This window comes from Heliconius melpomene, chromosome 8 (assembly GCF_056956725.1).
Source record: "Heliconius melpomene rosina isolate 202511_hmr_F chromosome 8, ASM5695672v1, whole genome shotgun sequence".
Taxonomy (NCBI): domain Eukaryota; kingdom Metazoa; phylum Arthropoda; class Insecta; order Lepidoptera; family Nymphalidae; genus Heliconius; species Heliconius melpomene.
The window spans coordinates 9,698,781-9,718,173 of NC_140396.1; the positions used below are offsets into that span (position 1 = coordinate 9,698,781).

At 33.7% G+C, this 19,393-nt stretch overlaps 1 protein-coding gene across 1 annotated transcript; it reads right to left on the reverse strand.

Annotated features, from left to right (window-relative positions):
* Nucleotides 1–183: 183 nt before the first annotated feature.
* On the reverse strand, nucleotides 184–19,179 carry Rat1 (5'-3' exoribonuclease 2 Rat1). The gene is made up of 17 exons (XM_085189263.1): nucleotides 18,983–19,179; nucleotides 18,657–18,896; nucleotides 18,227–18,456; nucleotides 17,703–17,809; nucleotides 17,077–17,235; nucleotides 16,704–16,831; nucleotides 15,690–15,869; nucleotides 15,027–15,218; nucleotides 13,976–14,062; nucleotides 13,517–13,671; nucleotides 12,789–12,957; nucleotides 12,340–12,429; nucleotides 11,744–11,900; nucleotides 11,386–11,581; nucleotides 10,722–10,918; nucleotides 10,198–10,311; nucleotides 184–1,928 (listed from the first exon to the last, which is right to left on the reverse strand). The coding sequence occupies exons 1-17, from the start codon at nucleotides 19,055–19,057 to the stop codon at nucleotides 1,567–1,569; spliced, it is 2,838 nt and encodes a 945-aa protein (XP_085045389.1). The 5' UTR covers nucleotides 19,058–19,179; the 3' UTR covers nucleotides 184–1,566.
* Between the last annotated feature and the right edge of the window lie 214 nt (nucleotides 19,180–19,393).

The following is a 19,393-nucleotide window of genomic DNA, read 5'->3' on the forward strand; positions in this document are numbered from 1 at the left end:
AGACACCGCGTGATGAGTGGCGGAACTTAGCGCCATATTTTATGTATCGGAGTGGGGAAAATGAAATAATCAATATCCCTGGATAGGGATCGAAACCACAAAAATGTTCACGTTCCACGTTCACAGACAGACGTTGTCTTATTGAGCAATACAGAAATGATAAGGAAAAATAAAAGATTCTGATACTTTCTAAATCATATTTATTTGTAACATTACAATTAATAAGAAATTACAAATTAATATATCGTATTCAACTATTTAAAGGAGCATTTTAAATTTACAGCTTTTTTTATTTTCTTCAGCACTGGATATATGGTATATATGGCGAATGTTACAAATTTCGAAGTTCAATATTGTAAAAAAAAAATATTTCACTTAGGCGGTATTTTTTATGAAAAAAATCAAATTATTATTTATTAAATCATATTCACAAATTTCAAATAATCAAATAGGTATTTTCAAAGTTATTTTAATAAATATTTCTGACAGCGTTTTGTGTTGCTTGCTATAATAAAGATAGGAATGGGGATACAAGTACGAATATGACATCTATCGATATTAATAATCTACAATAATAAAGTATATTTTTTATAAGGTTTTTTCGAAAAAAATCTAGAAGACACCTGTTCCACACCAATATATTTTTCTATGAATTATTTTTTTAAAGATATGCCATCAGACAAAAATATATTTTAAAAATGAATTGTTTAAAAATCCTGCAACCTCCACGTTGCGCCAACGTCCCTGCGCCCCCGAAATGCATAATAATAAAATAATTTAAAAAAACTTTGTATGCACTTTGCATTCTGTTCTTTGTTTTTGGTATTCAGAACGTGCCAGTTGAACACTAATCACTTCGGGGAATAAGGAGATAATATTACTATCATGTGTCCATTAAAAATATCATTCTTAAAAAACTAAAATTGTGAATATTTATTATGCATTAACATTATCATAATTAAAATAAAATAATTAATAATCAAAAATTGGATAAAAAAAAAGTGCAATAATAAGTAATAATTATTGTTTTATTATAATGTCATCAACATATTAATTAATTCAGAATGTCATAATTGTAATAATTCAGATTGTCATTTAATATTCAACATATTATTATTAAGAAAATAGAGGAGGTTTATATTTCTATTTCGTTGAGTTCTCACTCAACACGCAACGCCTCCAGAATACGGCAGAAGTGAGTGACAGAGTGTCTTAACACTAGGTTCCCTCTGCCTACCCTGCTGTGTGCGGGATACAGTATGAAGCTGATATTTTTTTTTATTATTATTAAGAAAACACATGTATTTAAAAATACAAATTTAAAGAAAAATATATATACGAGTATATCTACAAATAATTAAAGGTTCTACTTTCTAAAGAGAAAGCTTAAAAGTGCACAACACTAAAAGTGATCTAGTATTTAAAAAATTAAAACAATATAATAAACAAAATATTTGTTTACCTAAGTCCTCGTACTCTTCGTACAATCAACTATATTTTTTTCGTGACCAATCAGCCCTCCGTCATTTTTAACTTACGTGTAAAAAAAATTTCAAAATGTAATTTTCAACGCCATGTTGAATTCCCTTGATATCTATTAGATCCTGAGGGTCTAGGATTATAGTTCCTTTGACCATGATTTTGTCCATGTTGACCGTTGCCCTGCCTGTATCCTTGTGAGGAGTATCCTTGGCCAGGGTTCTGGTACCTGTGACCCTGACCCTGGTTTTGTCTGTATCCCTGGTTGGACCCATATCTATCCTGGTTGGATCCATGCCTATCTTGGTTGGATCCATGCCTATCCTGATTCTGCCCGTACCTGCCTTGATTTCCGGACTGGTATCCTGATTGATTGTATCCTTGGTTGTATTGCTGGTGAGCCACGTACCCATCACGTCGTGGTCCAAATGATTGGGATTGTGAACGATCTGAAACAATAATGAGAATTTTACTATAACTTAATTATAATAACTTCACATTTCTTTTAAAAACTATGCAGATTACAAAACCTAGTAATGAATGTCTTAATTTTATTCTGCAATATATTATAAAAAGATTTCTCATAATCCTAAAAAAAATGTAAAAAAATGTAGAAACTATTTAAAATAATATCACCATATATCATTTGAAGGTAATAAATATTACGCGTGTCTTTGAAAGCTGGTCACTTGTGTCTTATTAAGTAGTAATGTAGTCATACATTGAATGGGCAGAACCACGCTAAGTTTGACTTTTTACTAAACATAAGGCCCAGCACTCGTTCGCCGGAGGCACAAAACGACGCAACACTCGACAACTTAAAACCGCTTACAAATCGAGTCCGTGTGAAACGTCGACAAGTGTTTAATCGCTCGCTTTGTGCTATATCTTACGCGCGGATCTAGATAAGTGTGAAGCGCCTTTATGACTGGTGGCCAGCTTGTTTCAGGTGAAAGCCATTTTGAATGGGCGCAGTGAGGCAATTTATTTTGGATTTACATATATGTATGGACAAAAGATACTTTTAAGGTGCTAAAAGGTAATGGATCTTGTGGACGACCTCTAAACACTTATCGTAGTAAGATGTTTTAAATGTGACAATGATTTAAAAAGTAAACAAAGTATTGTCCGAATAACGAATCATGACTTACACTTATAGTACAAGTACCTATTGTAATCAGGAATAATTTTTTTTCACACATTTTCACACATCTCTTGTACTTTGCATTAAAGGAAGAAGAAAAATAATGAATTCTTACTCTTTGCGGCTTATATGACGATGCCTATTTCGTATTTCCTTGTCAGACTGAGGAAGCACCTATATCACAAATGAAAACCCCAATAACAGTCAACCTTTCTTAATAACATAATGGCCCATTAGAATTATCATTAAAATTATAAATTTTACATAAATAAATAAATAAATGCTTTATTCAGTAATTATATGTTACATATACACTTTAAATTAGTTGGAATATGAAAAAACAAGAAAAGAAATTTAATTTAATACTAATTATTTAAATACTTTAAAACTTTTAATTTAGAATTTCCATTCCAGCAACACTACATCAACGTTAGAAACAGCTTATTCCAAAGAGGCGGGGAGTGGGCGAGGTCTGTACAAAGTTTTGGATCTAAAAGGATTTTCTGCGATAGACCCGCGAGTGAACCGATAGCTCTGAGCTCAGCACTGCCACAAACAAAGCGTTCTCAAACACTCATGCCGTCATAGCGACGCAGCCGAGTGCGACTCCCGACCAGCTGTAATAAGACAAGTACGCGACTTAGTAGTGCGTGTCAAGTCATTTCTTGTAAATTTGATCATTTTAATATGTTTTAGTTTTATGGCCGTGTGATTTTTTTGGCATAAGTTTTATTTTTTATCAAAGATTTTCCTATTGTTCTTTTATATCTATTTTCTGACAAATACGCGTTCACAGTCGCGGTACGTCTGGGTATAAAATATAATTATGGTATCTTATTTTTACAAGTATTTTCATGTATTCTAATCTATTGCGGGAATGGCAAACAGAGTTTATCAATATTGTGATACATTGATACCGTACTCTACTTTCCATCCTAGCAACGTCCAATTTTGTCTTGCATCAAAGAGCGAAAGCTCATGTGATACTAACATAAATTACAATACCTTAACACAACCACTATCTCACTATCTCAACGCGTGCACTATCACGAATTCGTTTAAAAACTACTACAAAAAACAACAATAAAACTTAAAATAGGATTAAAATAAAACAGGATTAATAAAATATGCCAAAATCAAATACATTATACCGAATTAGGACGATGACACAAAATTATGATAGAAGTGTGTGATAAGAGTACCTACAGCAATCGTGAACACAACACAAAAGGCACCTTAATGTGATAGTATCCGCACAAAACTAGCAGTTACACGTCAGCTTTCGTACCGCCTAGTTAATCTTTAAAAGGCAAGTGATAATTCAGATAGTCCCCAGTACGTAGCTCTCTTTATAATTATGCTCTCTACTCTCTGCGAGTGCGTAACGAGGCGTCGCCATTAGGTGCCATTGTTGGATGGCGCCCGACGTGGGGCGCGATTTGCTACCGTCATTATGTTACTGTAACTGCCTGTGTTATATATACTTTGTGAGGCCGTCGCGGCGCAGGTGCACCCACGGTTGTCGGTTCGATTACCACTCGAGGGAATTAAATATTTAATCTCTGGTAACGAGGTAAAGCGTGCACTTGAGTTCCACTTCTCGACACGCAACACCTCGACAATTAACGCAAGGTTACGAACGGAAGTGTCTTAATTGTAACGGAGTGTCTTAACACTAGGTTCCCAGATTCCTCTCAGCGTGAAGCTAACATAAATGTAAAGTAGTAGGTAGGTAGGTACGTGACATATTTGAATTTACGATTCGGGTTTCACATAAATGACTAAACGGTAAGAAGTAAGAGGCCACTTATAAAATTCGTGACATGTTCAAAGAGATCAACTACACGAGTGCTTCTACTGAATGTTATATAAATATTGTTCACTATAATTTAAATTTATTTTCATGTTATCATTCGTTTTTAATTTTGTGAGGTAATAAAGGTTTAAATGACAAATTAAATTACCCTTGCTTTTTTAAAAAAATGGAATAGACAATAACTTATTATTACTATAAAATTATAGACTGTACACAGTGTTTATTTATCTCTTTATTTATAAGACCTACCAACAATTGATACAATTATTACACGCCATTAAAGAAAAAAAAACAAACTAAATCATTTCTAATTGCTCAATCATTTACTGGTGGGGTCCACATGCAAACACAACACAAACAATATTAAATGACACATGCTACACACGAGAATGATGAATGAATTAGTGTATTCCACAATTATATGCGAAATTTGCCTTAATGTGTAACCTACTCAACCACTAAATCAACTCACGACTACATTATTTCCTACACAAATGCATATGCTTTCCAAAGAAGTTCGAAGTAACATTTTAGCTGTACCACCTCTCATCATCAGCAGTATCTACAGCAATAACAAAAAAAAATAAGCACGCCAGCACATAATAGGCACCTAATGGACGCCGGCGCGACACATTCACCGTATGAAAGCGTCGCAAATAAGAGCAATGGCGGCGTCGCGTTCGCGCCTAAATTATACGAGTACGTTCCAAGGACGCGACGCTACTACTAAATAGAACTAGTATGTACTTAAATACATATATAATATTCGATCTTTTCTTGTATATTTATTAAACTAATGTCCAATTATTGTATGAATATTTAAAAAAAACATAGTCAAATTATTTCTGATGGACACAGAATTATTTTACAATTTTTAAGAATTTTGTACGAAAAAGATAAATCTGTGTTTTTTTAATACACCAACTTCTATATATTAAGTAGAATTACAAGAAGTGTATATATTTATATACACTATACTATATATTTATATACACTATACTTTGACGTGAAAAATTGAGTCACGAATAAATAATAAAGAGACAAGAAAAAATCTTGCGACGATGAGATCCGCCACTCAACGATCAATGCGGAAAATGGGAAAGAATGTAGGTATATATAGTATATCTATGTGTGGGATATAGCGAATGAAACAGAAAATATTCGTACGACAGAAAAAAATAACGTTGTCAATTCAATAAAATAATAAATATTATTTTTTAACAATTACCCACTACATATTTAACACAAATCAACACAAAAATGTCAACCATCACAGACAAAAAAAAACAAAGCACAGACAAAAAAGCGCGTATGTACCTACCTACCAACCTACAAAAACATAATCATACCAAAAACAAACATACCACACCACCTATCATCTCGAGCACGACTTTCGTCAGTCACAGCTTGACAATTTCTTTTAGGGATAAAAAAAAGTAAAAAAATAAAAAAAGAAAGTAGAAATAAACGAGACGGCACGCCACTCGACCGTAGCGGAACCTGGGATTCGCAATAATTAGAGTCGGTGGCGCGCGTGCTCAAGTAGCTAAGCCGCGAGGTCGGCGGAACTGTTTTTAGGCATCATTTTAAACTAAGCGTGGATAGATAGGACGGCGTAGGCGGCTAAGACTGATTCGAGTGCTTTATAGGCATTTGGAAATGTTGTTTTTTTTATTATTTTGATCTTTGCGGCGTAGACTTCCGCCGTTGTTCGTGGAAAGCGGGGAACGATGTATCTTAACACTTGGTAGCCTCTGCCTACCTACTAAGCATTGATGAAGGAAAAAGCGTGAAGCTGTTTTGATGCACAATAAGGAACACATGCTACATAAGCATTGTTCATTAAATATATATATATTTTTGATCTTCACGACTACAACTAGCCTTAAAATATAGTATTTTAATTTTATAAGTATTTTCATGTATACTACTGCGGGGTCGGCAAAGAGAGTTTATCAATATTGTGACATATTGATGCCGTACTCTACTTTCTACCTTAGTAACGCCCAATTTTATCTGTAATGGAGTAATACCCCGACGTAACTACCCTGGCTCACTGGGAGTTAGGAGTGATTTTTTTCAGCTTTTGTTAACAATCCAAAGCTTTGATTACATTTATAAGAGAACCTTTAAAAAAAATACCAAGTTTTCCTTTATTTTGTAAAGGTTGATTTATTTGTTTCTCCCTTTTTTCTTATGTTTCGCCCTCGACTTTTTGACCACGTTGAGTTAAATAAAACAAGTTATACACATATTATTTACATGAATTTTCTTTCGATCGCGATTTGAACCTAACACAAACTAAAACATCAACGAACCACCAATACAATTTTTCCAAACAAACAATAAATAACGCAAATAAAAATAAAATTTCAAATTCATTACACAACAAAAGGAGGAACGCTCGAACGCTTGCATTCAAACGGGCGATAGTAAATCCATATTTATTTAGACATGTCAATTTAAAAATCAAATAAGGATATTCAATTAAAGAAACACGACGAGGGCGGAGTAATTAGGCCACGTGCTGCCCCCTACTGTCAAGTTGTTTTCCCTCAGAGCAAAATCGAACCTACTACCACCGCCATAAGCGCCACATTACATAATTTTAATATTTTTTTTACATTTAATTGATTCGAAGTAAAAAGAGATTAATTGGAAGTCAAGTTAAGGGTTTTTGTGTGTGGTGGAATATTTCGAAAACACAAGTGTTTTAAGTGGTAATAAAACGCATCGATATTAGCAGGGCGCGTTACAGACAGACACTAGACTACATAGAATTTACAAACACCTATAATTCGATGTACATAGGTACTCTGTAGGGGAAAAATTCCCTTGAAGGTATTTTTGTAAAAAAAATTTTAAAAATATTTCGCAATAACATCAACCATAAAACCTTAAGACATCCGGCTCTCCACTTCAAAAAATAAAATTAAAAAATCCAATATTCATCGTATTAATAGATTAGAAAATAAAAAAGTAACTAAAATACGTATTACCACACCTCCACCTGGATAAAGATACAAAAAACGATACAAAATACAAAAAAAAAAAACAGTAATCCTCTCGAACCGGATAATAGGAAGCACTTGAGCCGATCGACCCGTTATTTACAAAAAAAAAGCGCCATTGTGTTGGCAGCCCTAGATAATTATTATTTTTGTAGTTGGCGACACTGCGTCGGACAATGGCGGCCCTTCCTTCCTGTTTGCCTTTCGCGCTATTACACGTCAATGCCTCAGGGCCAAATAGGCCAATTTAAATTCGGCTATAATGGTTTTTTAGTTTGCCGTATCTTATTTTAGTATGTATGGCGAACGATAATTGCATGTTTTGTCACATCTTATTGATGTTGCAAAGAGTTTGAGCCGAAGATTGCGTATAATGCTAATGTGTAGATAAAATCAGCTATTATGTAAGATTTTAAATGTATTTAAAGTGATACTATCAATGTTTAAGAAAGGTACCAATTGGAGATGTGTTATTCAATAGTAAATAAATAAACAGAGTCCAGTCGTGACACAGGGGCATACAATGTGACTGTAAACACGACGGGTTGTGGGTTCGATTCCCACTCGAGTCAATGAAATATTTAATATTTTCACTTCTTCGCTTTTCGCTTCATTGAGTTCCGCCACTCAACGAGCAATGTATCCAGAAAGTCGGTGGAAAATGGGAAATAGAATGTATTAACACTCAAGTTCCCTCTGCGCCTACACACAACAGGGTGTGGGATACACCGTGAAGCTATGCATAGTCTCATAGAGTCACACCAATTTGGAATATTTTTATAATTTAGTAGTCAATGTCAACTCAGACATAAAACATAATGTTAAGACAATCCGTTCCCCACGCTCCACCCAGCTTTTGATACATTACGTGTTTAAGTTGAGAACCCAGAGGGAATTCCAGGTCGAGCTTCTTCCACCAGAGCGAGAAAATTAGATCAATTTAAACATAATCATTTCTCAATGAGGGTTGAACCCACAACCGTCACGTTTACTGTTAAACCGGGCATGGTTTAACTGCAATGATATAATTATGTTATCTATATATAAACATATAAGAAAAATAAAATACCCTACGACACTGCAGTGTAGGTACCGCTAACGAACTCGATGGCAAAACAAAAGTCCGATCATCTAGAATGTTCTAGACAAAGCGCCGCTAATTGGCCTGCGGAATGCTTTATTGTGTTTTATTTCTAATTAGCCTTTATGTGTGCTGATTTGGCTCCATTGAGGTCTTTTGACTTTCGTTTGTTAATTCTTTTTCAATAATATTTTTTTAATTAAATTTATACGGTAATTAAATTATTAAATGTCTTTGTTTCGTTGCTGCTACTGTTCTTTTTGTTTTTATATTAATTAATAGAAAAAAAAAAAATCTACCCACTCGGGGAAAATGAAAATAAAATAAATATTTTATATTTTCAAATCTTCGCTCTGGTAACGAAGCGCGGCGTCGAGTTCCGCCACTCAACAGAGTAAGCAGAGAGAACCTTGTACTAAAATTTAAAAGATCTTAGAATGAAAATACTTATTTTACGGGAGCAAGATAATGACAATAATTTAGATATAATCCCTGCCTCGAGTTGGGATCGAAGTGAAGATCATGACCATTGAATACCGTCAGACGGTAACCTACTGCACCTACGATTTCTAATATATAACTCGAATAATAAATATACAAAAAATCGCAAGCAGATTCAAACGCACTACCACCACCAATATAAACAAAAAATACACTTATCAACTACATAAAAACAATACCTGTCAAAAGTGTCAAACAAGTTAAAACAAATTTTTAAAAATAATCATCATCATCAACAAATCAACAAATACAAACACTATGTTGATCGCTAAATAATTTCCTACGAATATAATTGCGTCACGTGTCTCTCCCCTCTTGTGCAATCTCTACTTATTATTTTATGTATATTTATAAATCGGCTTTAACTTTTGGCCCCTTAAATTGTTTCCCCATAACAGTCAATTAGGGGATGTTTCGGGGAAATGGGTAGTTTTTTTTATTATTTCTTAATTTTATTATGGGTATTTCGATTTTGGAGACCACCGTGGCCGGGTGGAATAGCGTTTTATTGTGAACGTGAAGGGTGCAGGTTCCGATCTCTACTTGGGAGACTGAATTATATTCATTTTACCGGTTTTTTTTCCAGTTAAACAAAGAGTGGAGTTTGTTTGTGCAGATTTCTCCCCGAATATTGGAGGGTAGTCGATGTCACTCCATTAAAATTAAAGTTACAAAGTATACTATTTTCCAAATATTTCCAACAAAATTTATATTGGACACCAATAGGTATGTGGTTTATGAGCTAAATAATATTCTGTATGTTTCGCTAGAAAAAATAAAGTTAATCTTCCATAATTGTTGAGTTAAAAGACAAAAAAATCTAAAATAGACCACAAAATGTTATGACAGAAGAAACGTTATGATTTTATGATAAGTTTTACACTTGTCAATAAGTTGGCTCAAACTCTGAAATAACAATTAGTTTAAAGGGGCATAACGCGACACCGCCGTTTGCCTTTTTACCAGAGCGAGGAAAATGAAAATTCCAATGAGTATAATCATATTTTTATAGTATATGCTACTCGAGCGCTGTCAATGTCAATACACTATGTCTTTCCTTTTTTAATATTATCCATTTATAACAGAGCGTCTTAATACTATTTCCATAACGACGGTACTTGTGTTATTTATTTAACAATTTTTTATTAATTTAAAATATACTTACTGTGTTGCTGCGGGGGCGGCACATTACTATAGGAATGTGATCGAGACAGCTGGTGTCCTAACATCCTGTGACCGGCAGCCTCTAAGGACGCCACCGTGTTGGACCGCACCATACCTACGTAAAATATATTTTTTGTTATCTTTTAAATACATAGGTAACATATTAAGCAAACAACCCATCAAAGTAATTGACAATAAAACTCAAGACTCACTTGTAGCGTTATATATTTTGACTATTAAGACAGGGATCACCTCCTTTAGGAACCTTATCATCAGGAGATCACCGTTATAAATATTATTATTAAAATATCAGCTTCAAGCTGTATCCCGCACACGGCAGGGTAGGCAGAGGCGGTCTCTGTTCCCTATTTATTTTAATTAAGCATAAATAATATTATTCATGCATAATCACTTAACGCTAAAGTATGCCAAAAATAGACAATAGCAAAAACTTACTATACAACGAAATAAATGACACCATAAACTTATCAAGATTTAACAAACAACTTTATAATGTTAATTTACCAATCTGCGGCCTCCAGTTCCTGTTCTCCTCGTGCGACAGGTTTCCTGGCTTCAGCACCCTGGGTGCTTCCACTGCACCACGTAATCTCCTCGCCGGGAAGATGAACTCCTCAGGGTATTGAGGATCTTGATATCTGACACAGATCACCTGGTTGTCTAGCACTGGACGAAGACCGATTACAGGTGATGCTAGTTGACTGTAGAAAAATGACACTTTACAGATAAAATTTTAATATTAATCCTTTTTCCGATATTACTTGTTATTGAATTGATTGACATATTAAAGTAGTTAATTGACATGGGACGATTTGTATTGAAAAAATAATTGTAGACAACAAACTTATTTCCCATATTTTGTCAAATTCAATTATATATATTCTTACAATTACAATATTTTTTTTATCTTAAAAATTTTTTAAAATTCGTAATTTGTTAATATTATTCCATAATGAATTTGTCCAACATAAATTTTATCTATAAAAATAAACCAAAAATATCAAACTTGTCCAAGACACTCAACATAAGATCTTATGTAACCCAGTCACAAGAGAATCTGTTCTTTTACCATTATCACTACATCCACAGATAATAAACAAAACAGTCTTAAGCCATCCTTCATCAGGTAATTTACCTGTACTATATAAAGGAAAAAAAATCCACCTACCCTCCAAGACATACGTTATCAGCGCTCAACATAACATCTCCTCTAACTCCCTCACAGGAGAACGGGTATCTCTGTTCATTGGAGATGAGCTTCTTGAGATCAGCCCCAGCCTCCTGGTACAGGGCGAGAAGAAACTCATAGCTTTTGTTAGCTGGCGCTATGTAGAGACGATCGTGGCCTCTTATGTTTCGTTGTTCTATACAAAGAAAAAAAAATTGCAAATAAGTATAGCTATATAAGTGAATGTAACTGGCTTTAATTCTGAACGAAATAGAACAAAAAGTAAGAATTGTGTATGCCACATGAAACATTCTTAGAATAATTTATTCAATGTTCAATATAATTAAATAATACTCACTTTCAGCTTGTGTCAAGTCGCTATAATAAGGCTCCAAAGCCTTAAACAGTCTGTTTTCATCTACAAAAGGTAACAACGCGACGCCCTGCCATGCAAACTTCTTGCCATTTAAATCGATTTTGAAATCCGTAGGATAAAAGTCGATAATTGGAGAGAACTGTGAAAAAAAATATTATATTACGAGAATATATGAGATATACACTTTTTACAGGTTCTTGAAGTAAGAATATAGTCGTCAGTCTTCAGAGAATATAGTGTCAAGACACTCCGCTGTTTACATTCTGCCAGAATGTTGAGACATTGCGTGTTGTTAGCAAGACTCTACCCCCTAGCCCCTAGAATTCCAGCCTCTTATCTTATCAGAGTGGGGATAAAGAAATATTTCTTTTCCACAAGTAGCTATTGAGCCTGCAACCATCTCAATTACAATTAAGTGCAATGATCATTACATCATGATGGTCTCAAAGAAGAACGAAATATTTTAACACTATGTTCCCCTTCTAACTCTGCTATATAAGAGATATAGGATTAAACAGAAGAAAAAAAAACAAATTTAATACAAGAAGTAGTTTTATCTAATGAATCGAAGACATTACCGGATCGCTCATCAATTGTGCCCAAGGACTGGGCACGTGCTGCGCGCTGGCCGCTGGGAACACGCCCATCAACTGCTCTAAAGGCCGGAACTAAATAAAATATGTACATTTTAGAATTCATATATTATTACATTGCATATACACACCAAGGAAATGAAAACATTTAGAATCATATAAAAATTTTACGTGGCGACATTCGAACCTGCGCCTCTTCGAAACCACATAAAGATTTTTTAAATATATTGTATTTCAATGTATAACAAACATAGTAAGTAGGTTCGAATTGTAATAACAAATAATATATTTTTATATTTTGGATCAATGTCCCTAGATCACTAGGTTGCTAATTAATATACTAAACTGAACTAAATTCTATACTATTAGAACATACATATATACATATAAATTAACACCCACTACCCCACATCGGTTTCAAGCCCACAACTCACTGGCTGAGTTCCCTTCTCGAACTTAGTAGACAGTCCTTGTATGTTAACAAAGTCAGACGCAAACGGAGCATAGTGGTAGGGGAAGTACCATTTCCAACTGGCACAGCCCTGGTAGTAGTATCTGAGCACCCAGCACAGACCGCGCACGTATTGTAACGCTACACGATATCTAGAAAAGAAAGGGTTTTTTTTTAATTTTTGAAACTAGGGAGAGACAAGTTTGTCATTGAGGAATGAAATGTCTTAAGACTAGGATTCTTTGCCTATCTGCTATGTGGGAAAACCTTGAAGTTGGAAGATGATTGAATTATTTTTTTTTAATGGCTGTTTAGGCCTTAGGTATGTTAGGTATTGGTTGAAGAGATGTAAAACAATGTTTCCATTTAAGGAAAATTTTAATTGAGTAAATAAAAACATTTTAAAATTAAGGTTTTACAGCTTCATGATTTATGCTGTATATCACAGGTTAGACAGAGAAAACCTAGTGCTAAGACACTACATTCTCTCTCCATGTAAATTAGAGACACATTGCATGTTAAATTCTCAAACTTGACGCTATCTAACCACAATGGAGGAAATAATATAATTTGAGTGAGTAAGAATCGAACCCACAATCATATTTTTTTACAGATGCTGTCCCCCTGATCCATAATACCCTTATACGCAATATCATAAAAATCTATAAAAGTCTCAAAGTTATAATCAAATAACACCAGAAAATGTCTTACCTAAATTCTAAATTATCCCTTGCGACTTCGAACTTGCTCTCATAGTATCTCTCCTTGAAACCCTCCTCCCACAGTCTGACCTCGTCATGTTGATCGTCATCGTCTAAACCCGCATCTGTAGCTGTACGTTTTCTGCCTCTTTGCTCAGATTCTTGCTGTTTGAAATGTAAAGCATAATAATATGTTAAATGAGACTTAAGTTGGACTATATGGCAATTAGTATTTAAATGCTTATAAATCTGTTTCAACTTAGTACTAGATACATTTTTTAGTTCATATATATATTTGAGGCGGAATCATCGCCATATCTTGCCTGTTTACCAGAGCAAAGAAATGAAAATATTTCATTCCTTTAAGTGGGAATCAAACAAATTCGCGTTGACAGTCCCCGACGCCCTCAACAATATATAAAGGCATACATACAATGTATAGAAATGAAATAAAAATGTGTAATCTCACCGCAGCAACAGCTTGCATTCCAGCTAAACGTATATTAGCGGCTTCTTTACGCGCGTTAGACACCGATCTGGACGCTTCACCTAATGGCTACAACCAGGAAAAGAATAAGAATTAATTTAATAAGATCTTACATTTTTAAAGGAAGCGTGTGTAATTGCTTATATTTAGTATTATATATTATTGGAAACCCAACCGTGATTACGATTAGACTGAGGTTAAAATTTGAGAGTTTTATTTAAAAAGAATTAATTTAAATAAAAAATTACATATATAACTTCGTTATTCAATTATAGCGTCTTTGGCAAATACCGGTGAAAAATTTCACCATTGATAATGAAGAGAAAAAAAAAATTAAGCAGGAATTAAGGGTGGTCAAATGTACTTATTAGAAGGTGAGATTGAAATATTTTCATTTGACTGGAGAATTTTACTCAAAATGCTCTCAGAGTCTCCCTACATGCATATGCAATATGTATGTGGAAAATGTGAGACTTTTGAATGTGAATTTTTTACTGTTTGCGGTATTCGGGCATGCGTCGTGGGCTCTGGTGGCTAAAGTTTTACGTCGCTCTTATGTTATAAATCCTGACCAGGATTACAATATTAGGCACAGAATCAGACAGCTGATGTTTGTGTATAAAAGTCAAGAGTTCTAGTGGTCCATGGTTCTTCAAAGTCTAAAGGATCTTTCTATTGTTATTCGTAACAGTTTACCTACTTCTCTAATGTTCATCTTTATTGACACCCTACTCTACAACAAAGACTCATAGAAATTCAATATTTCACTTAATTTTATTTTTTTGCCTCTAAATACAATCTATTTTTCATTTTCATTCTCTCATTTTACTTGTACATTTCTTGATTCTTGATTGAAAAAAATCTTTCCTTTTGATGCCCGGTGCGACCGAACCGCTCGCGCACGACCCCCCTCCCTACGCCACTGCTTCACATCCCTTTGCATTAATAAATTCTACATATATAAGACTGAATATCGATGGCGTGAAATAAAATAAAATATTATTTTAATTCAAAATTATATTTTTTTTCTCACCATAGGTGCAAATTGGGTCTTCTCCAACAGTTCAAAATTAACTTTCTGTTGTTTCTTGGCTTTCTCCCTAGCTTTAAAGCTGACTTCATTTTGGTGTCTTCTCCTGAAAATCTCGTCCTCCATGCGACCCAACTCATCCATTATTACTTGGACTCGATCTAGGTTTACATCTCCTGAATCTGTTATCCAGCCCTGGAAATTTAAAATCCTTTATAAATTAATTTGTAGTAATAAATATTAATTCATCAGCATCTGAGGGTTCTGCAACACATTAACTCTTAGAAATTAATGGCTTATAAAAAATATAAGCCATTTATTTCAAAATATTACTACAATTGAAGCCTAACCTCAAAGCTACAAGCTAGTCTGAGCCTGTCTCACATATATATTTTATGTGCCTAAATAAAAACTATTTTTTGGTATACATTTACATTATATTAAGAAATAAAACTATTTTATTATTAAAAAATATTTTCAAGGTACCTTGAAGTTCATTATTTTTAATAGCTTAAGAGAATAAATACACACCTGATTCAGCTAGGAAGTTTAAAGATAAAAATATTTTTAACCAACAGCTTTCAATTAAAAAGCATATAAATCATAAATTGCTCTTAACTTTACCACAAATAAGACCAAAATAATTTAAAATAAGCTTTAACCTACCCTAGTCTTATAAACACATTTCTTATACAAATTCACCAGTCTATCAACAGCACCCTCTCTTATTTCCAAGCTGGGTAAATGCGGTAGAAAGTCGTTACCCACGAAGAAACACATGAAAACCCAATCATCTAACGCTCGTTCAAAATCATAATTGAAAGGCAGATTTGGCATTTGAAGTTCCTGTCAAAGAAATTTTTTTTTATTAGGATATGTATATTTCTTTTTTAGCTCCTCACTGTATCTCACACATAGTAGGCAGGGTAGGCAGAGGGAACCTAGGAACCAATTGTTAAACATTCCATTCCCACTAAGACACTTCCCTTCCCCACTTTTAGCCAAATTCTGGTGCAATTGTATGTTGAGTGGCGGAGCTCAACACCACATATATAGTTAAATGTATATTATATACTAAAACAATTTTTATATTGTTTAATTAGATTGAAAAAAATCTAATAATATGCTTATTCAGTTGCACGCTCGCATCCGCTTATATGACACATCATTCTCCGTTTCTTTCTGGCAGTGAGTTGTTTGTTAGCAGGACCCAATATTACTATATCTAATTAAGGCTATTCTGATGATGAATGATGAGGATTTTTTTTAATGACCTTGTTTAATTAGCATTCTACTAATACTTGTTTATTAGGAAGGAAAACAAAAAGGAAAATTTATTTATTGATATGCTAACTTTCCCAGATAAATGCAAAAACAAACATGGAAAATATAAAAAAATATTTCCCAATTATTTAAATAATATATACAGTTAATTAACTTCATTTGCGGTCAGTCGTGGAGTAGAGGACCAGTCGTGCGGCTATAAATGGCTCTCTGTGGGTTAATCCCCACTTCAAAATGCAATGTCTCCAGAATTCAGCAGAAATTGGGGAAGGAAGTATCTTAATAACAACAAAGCATTTTAGCACTAAGTTCCCAGGTTTCCTTTGCATATTCTGCTAAATGTGGGATACAGTATGAAACCAAGAAAACCATCATAATAATAAACATTTGACTTACTTTCTCCAAGTACTCCCTCAGCACACTCAGTCTCACAAATATAAAACTGTCTTGGTTTCCAAATGCAGGATCTGATCTAACCAACGACGCATCGGGTGTAGTGCCTGTACACTCTTTCATTTCGTGACCTGGAAGTATTAAAATTATTATGGGAGAATCTACTACAAGTTAGACCACTTTGCATCAAAAAAAAATCTAACATTTGGGGTCATTGTGGCGTAATGAAACAGCAAATTCCAATTCTAACATGACCTGTCATGAAAATTTGTAAAAAAGTGGGGAATGCAGTGTCTAAATAATAGGTTGTCTCTGCTTACCCTGTTATTTATAGTTTAAAGCTAAAAAATTAAATTCATTCAAAATTCTCCCTTACCTAACTGTCCGCAAACATCGCAAGGCCTTGGTTTATTAGGTTTGAACTCCTCTCTTATAATAGTAAAGTTAGGTTCATGTGTCGCTAGTCCCAACATAATTAAATCAGCATCGGCTCCACAAAGCACATGCTGAGTATTTGGATCATGGTCAGGTTGAGCTGGAAATGTAAAAATATTAAGAATATTTTATAATTTTTTAAAGCCCTATTCACATACTAAGGAAAGGATGTCTAGGCAATTCAACATATATGTATATTATTACAACATTTAGCAGAAAATTTTAAAAGAGATGCTAACAAGAATAGATCAGTTACAATGTAGCTCTATAAGAAAAGTCCCACATAATTTTTTAAATATTTTCCTTTTCTTAATATTTAGATTAAACATTTTTGTAACATTTTTATATAAACAATTTTAAAAAAATCGAAAAAATTTAATGGTTAAGCAAATCTTTAATTTTTATTTATTACTCGAAAAATTGTTAAAATAAAGAATATTCTATGATTTTTATAATCTCATTAAATACATATAAGTAATTTTATTTCAAGATTATTTTCATAATCTAGCAAGTAATGTTTAATAAATATAAATATAAACATATATAATAGTTTCAAATGTAACTTACCCCTCTGTCTTCTAATATAGTCCATAATCTTATGTTCCCCTTCACCAGGGACATTAGCATCAGAAAGTATAACTTTGATTCCTTTCCAGCCAGGATCATTGTTTAATCTATAAAAGATTGTTTTCTTTTTTCAAAACAAAAGATTTACACACTTAAATCATAAAACCAGCTTCATGCTGTATCCCACACACAGCAGGGTAGGCAGAGGGAACCTAGTGTAGTAGTCAATCAGTAAATAGGAATTTAATTAATTCTTCTAGCTATGTTGGTGCAGTAAGACAGCTTCTCATTGCAAATGATTGGTTGTGGATTCAATTTCCAGGGAATTGTTTTCATTTCTCTACTCTAATAGACAAAGCATGGTGTTAAATGCCACCATTTAATATGCTTTGCCTGAAAAATTGGGCAGAAAGTGGGGAACACTGTTATAACACTAGTTTCTCCCTGCCTACCCTGCTAAGTGGCTCAGACAGATAGGAGTTTGAAGTAGCTTATTTTTTTTACAAATTAACATACTTATTTACCTGTCATGTATATAGTAATGTAAACACTTGCTCAATCTGTCCATAAAAGGAGTTCCAGGAGTAATACAGTTAGAATCAAAATGAGCTTCTTTTGGCCTTTCAGGTGGCAAGTATGCACCTTTAACCTGCAATTCAGATCTAATGCGGGCTACCTCTTCAATTTTCTCTTGAGTTTCCTTGGATGCCCTGAATCTTCTTGACCTTTGTTGGTTCATTTTAGCTCTAGGTGCCTATCATTAAAATGGTATATCAAAAAATACATATACTAAGAAAACTCATTGTGTGATATAGTACATACAACCTCTTAAGTCTTGTTGGAAAGAAAATATCTCTAAGCAATTTAACATAAATATATGACATTTACAACTCAAACAATTATAAATAATTATACCTAAGATGAAATGACTATTTAAATGTTAATATAACTCACAACTCCATCAATAGCCATATATAATAATTTCCTTGGCCTCACGATACGGAACAAGCGGTCAATGCATTCGAAGATGGCTACCATCATCTCATCTTCATCTTTAGGGGGTGGTTTATCCTCAGGATGTGTGCAAGGATGGATAATACCATTCATGTCTAAGTATAAGTTATCAAACTCCACTCCGTTAGGGTTTGGTAACGATGAGTCTACGTAAACAAGCTGGCCATCTACGTCGGTAGGCTGAAAATTATTTTATTAACAGTTTAATTTAATAATTACGACTAAATTTACAACTAAATTTATAATTTTTAGGTTATAATTATTACCCTCTGTTCAACACATTCCACAATAACGCTTGGATATTTGCGGCTTAGCCAGCGAAAGAATGCTGGTACTCCCATTTTGGATATTTAACTTTATTAAATTTTGCTCTATTTCATGTCAAATAATAATAAATAATATTGTCACGTACTCATACTTTAACACAAACAAATCGACGCAGGTGCCATCTCCAAGGCACAGATTACTTAATCCTTTATCTTGATTTCTAAACGAACAAATAATATTATATTGTGCCATAACTCTATTTGAACAAAATAAATCATTATTATTGTAATATCTCAATTTATTAATAAATACTCCAGTCAAATATTAGTTTTACCGTAGCGTTTGGCGCTCCGTTCTCTCTGACTACCCCGCTAGGGATAAAGCGTGAAGCTGTGTTGTGTTGTTATTGT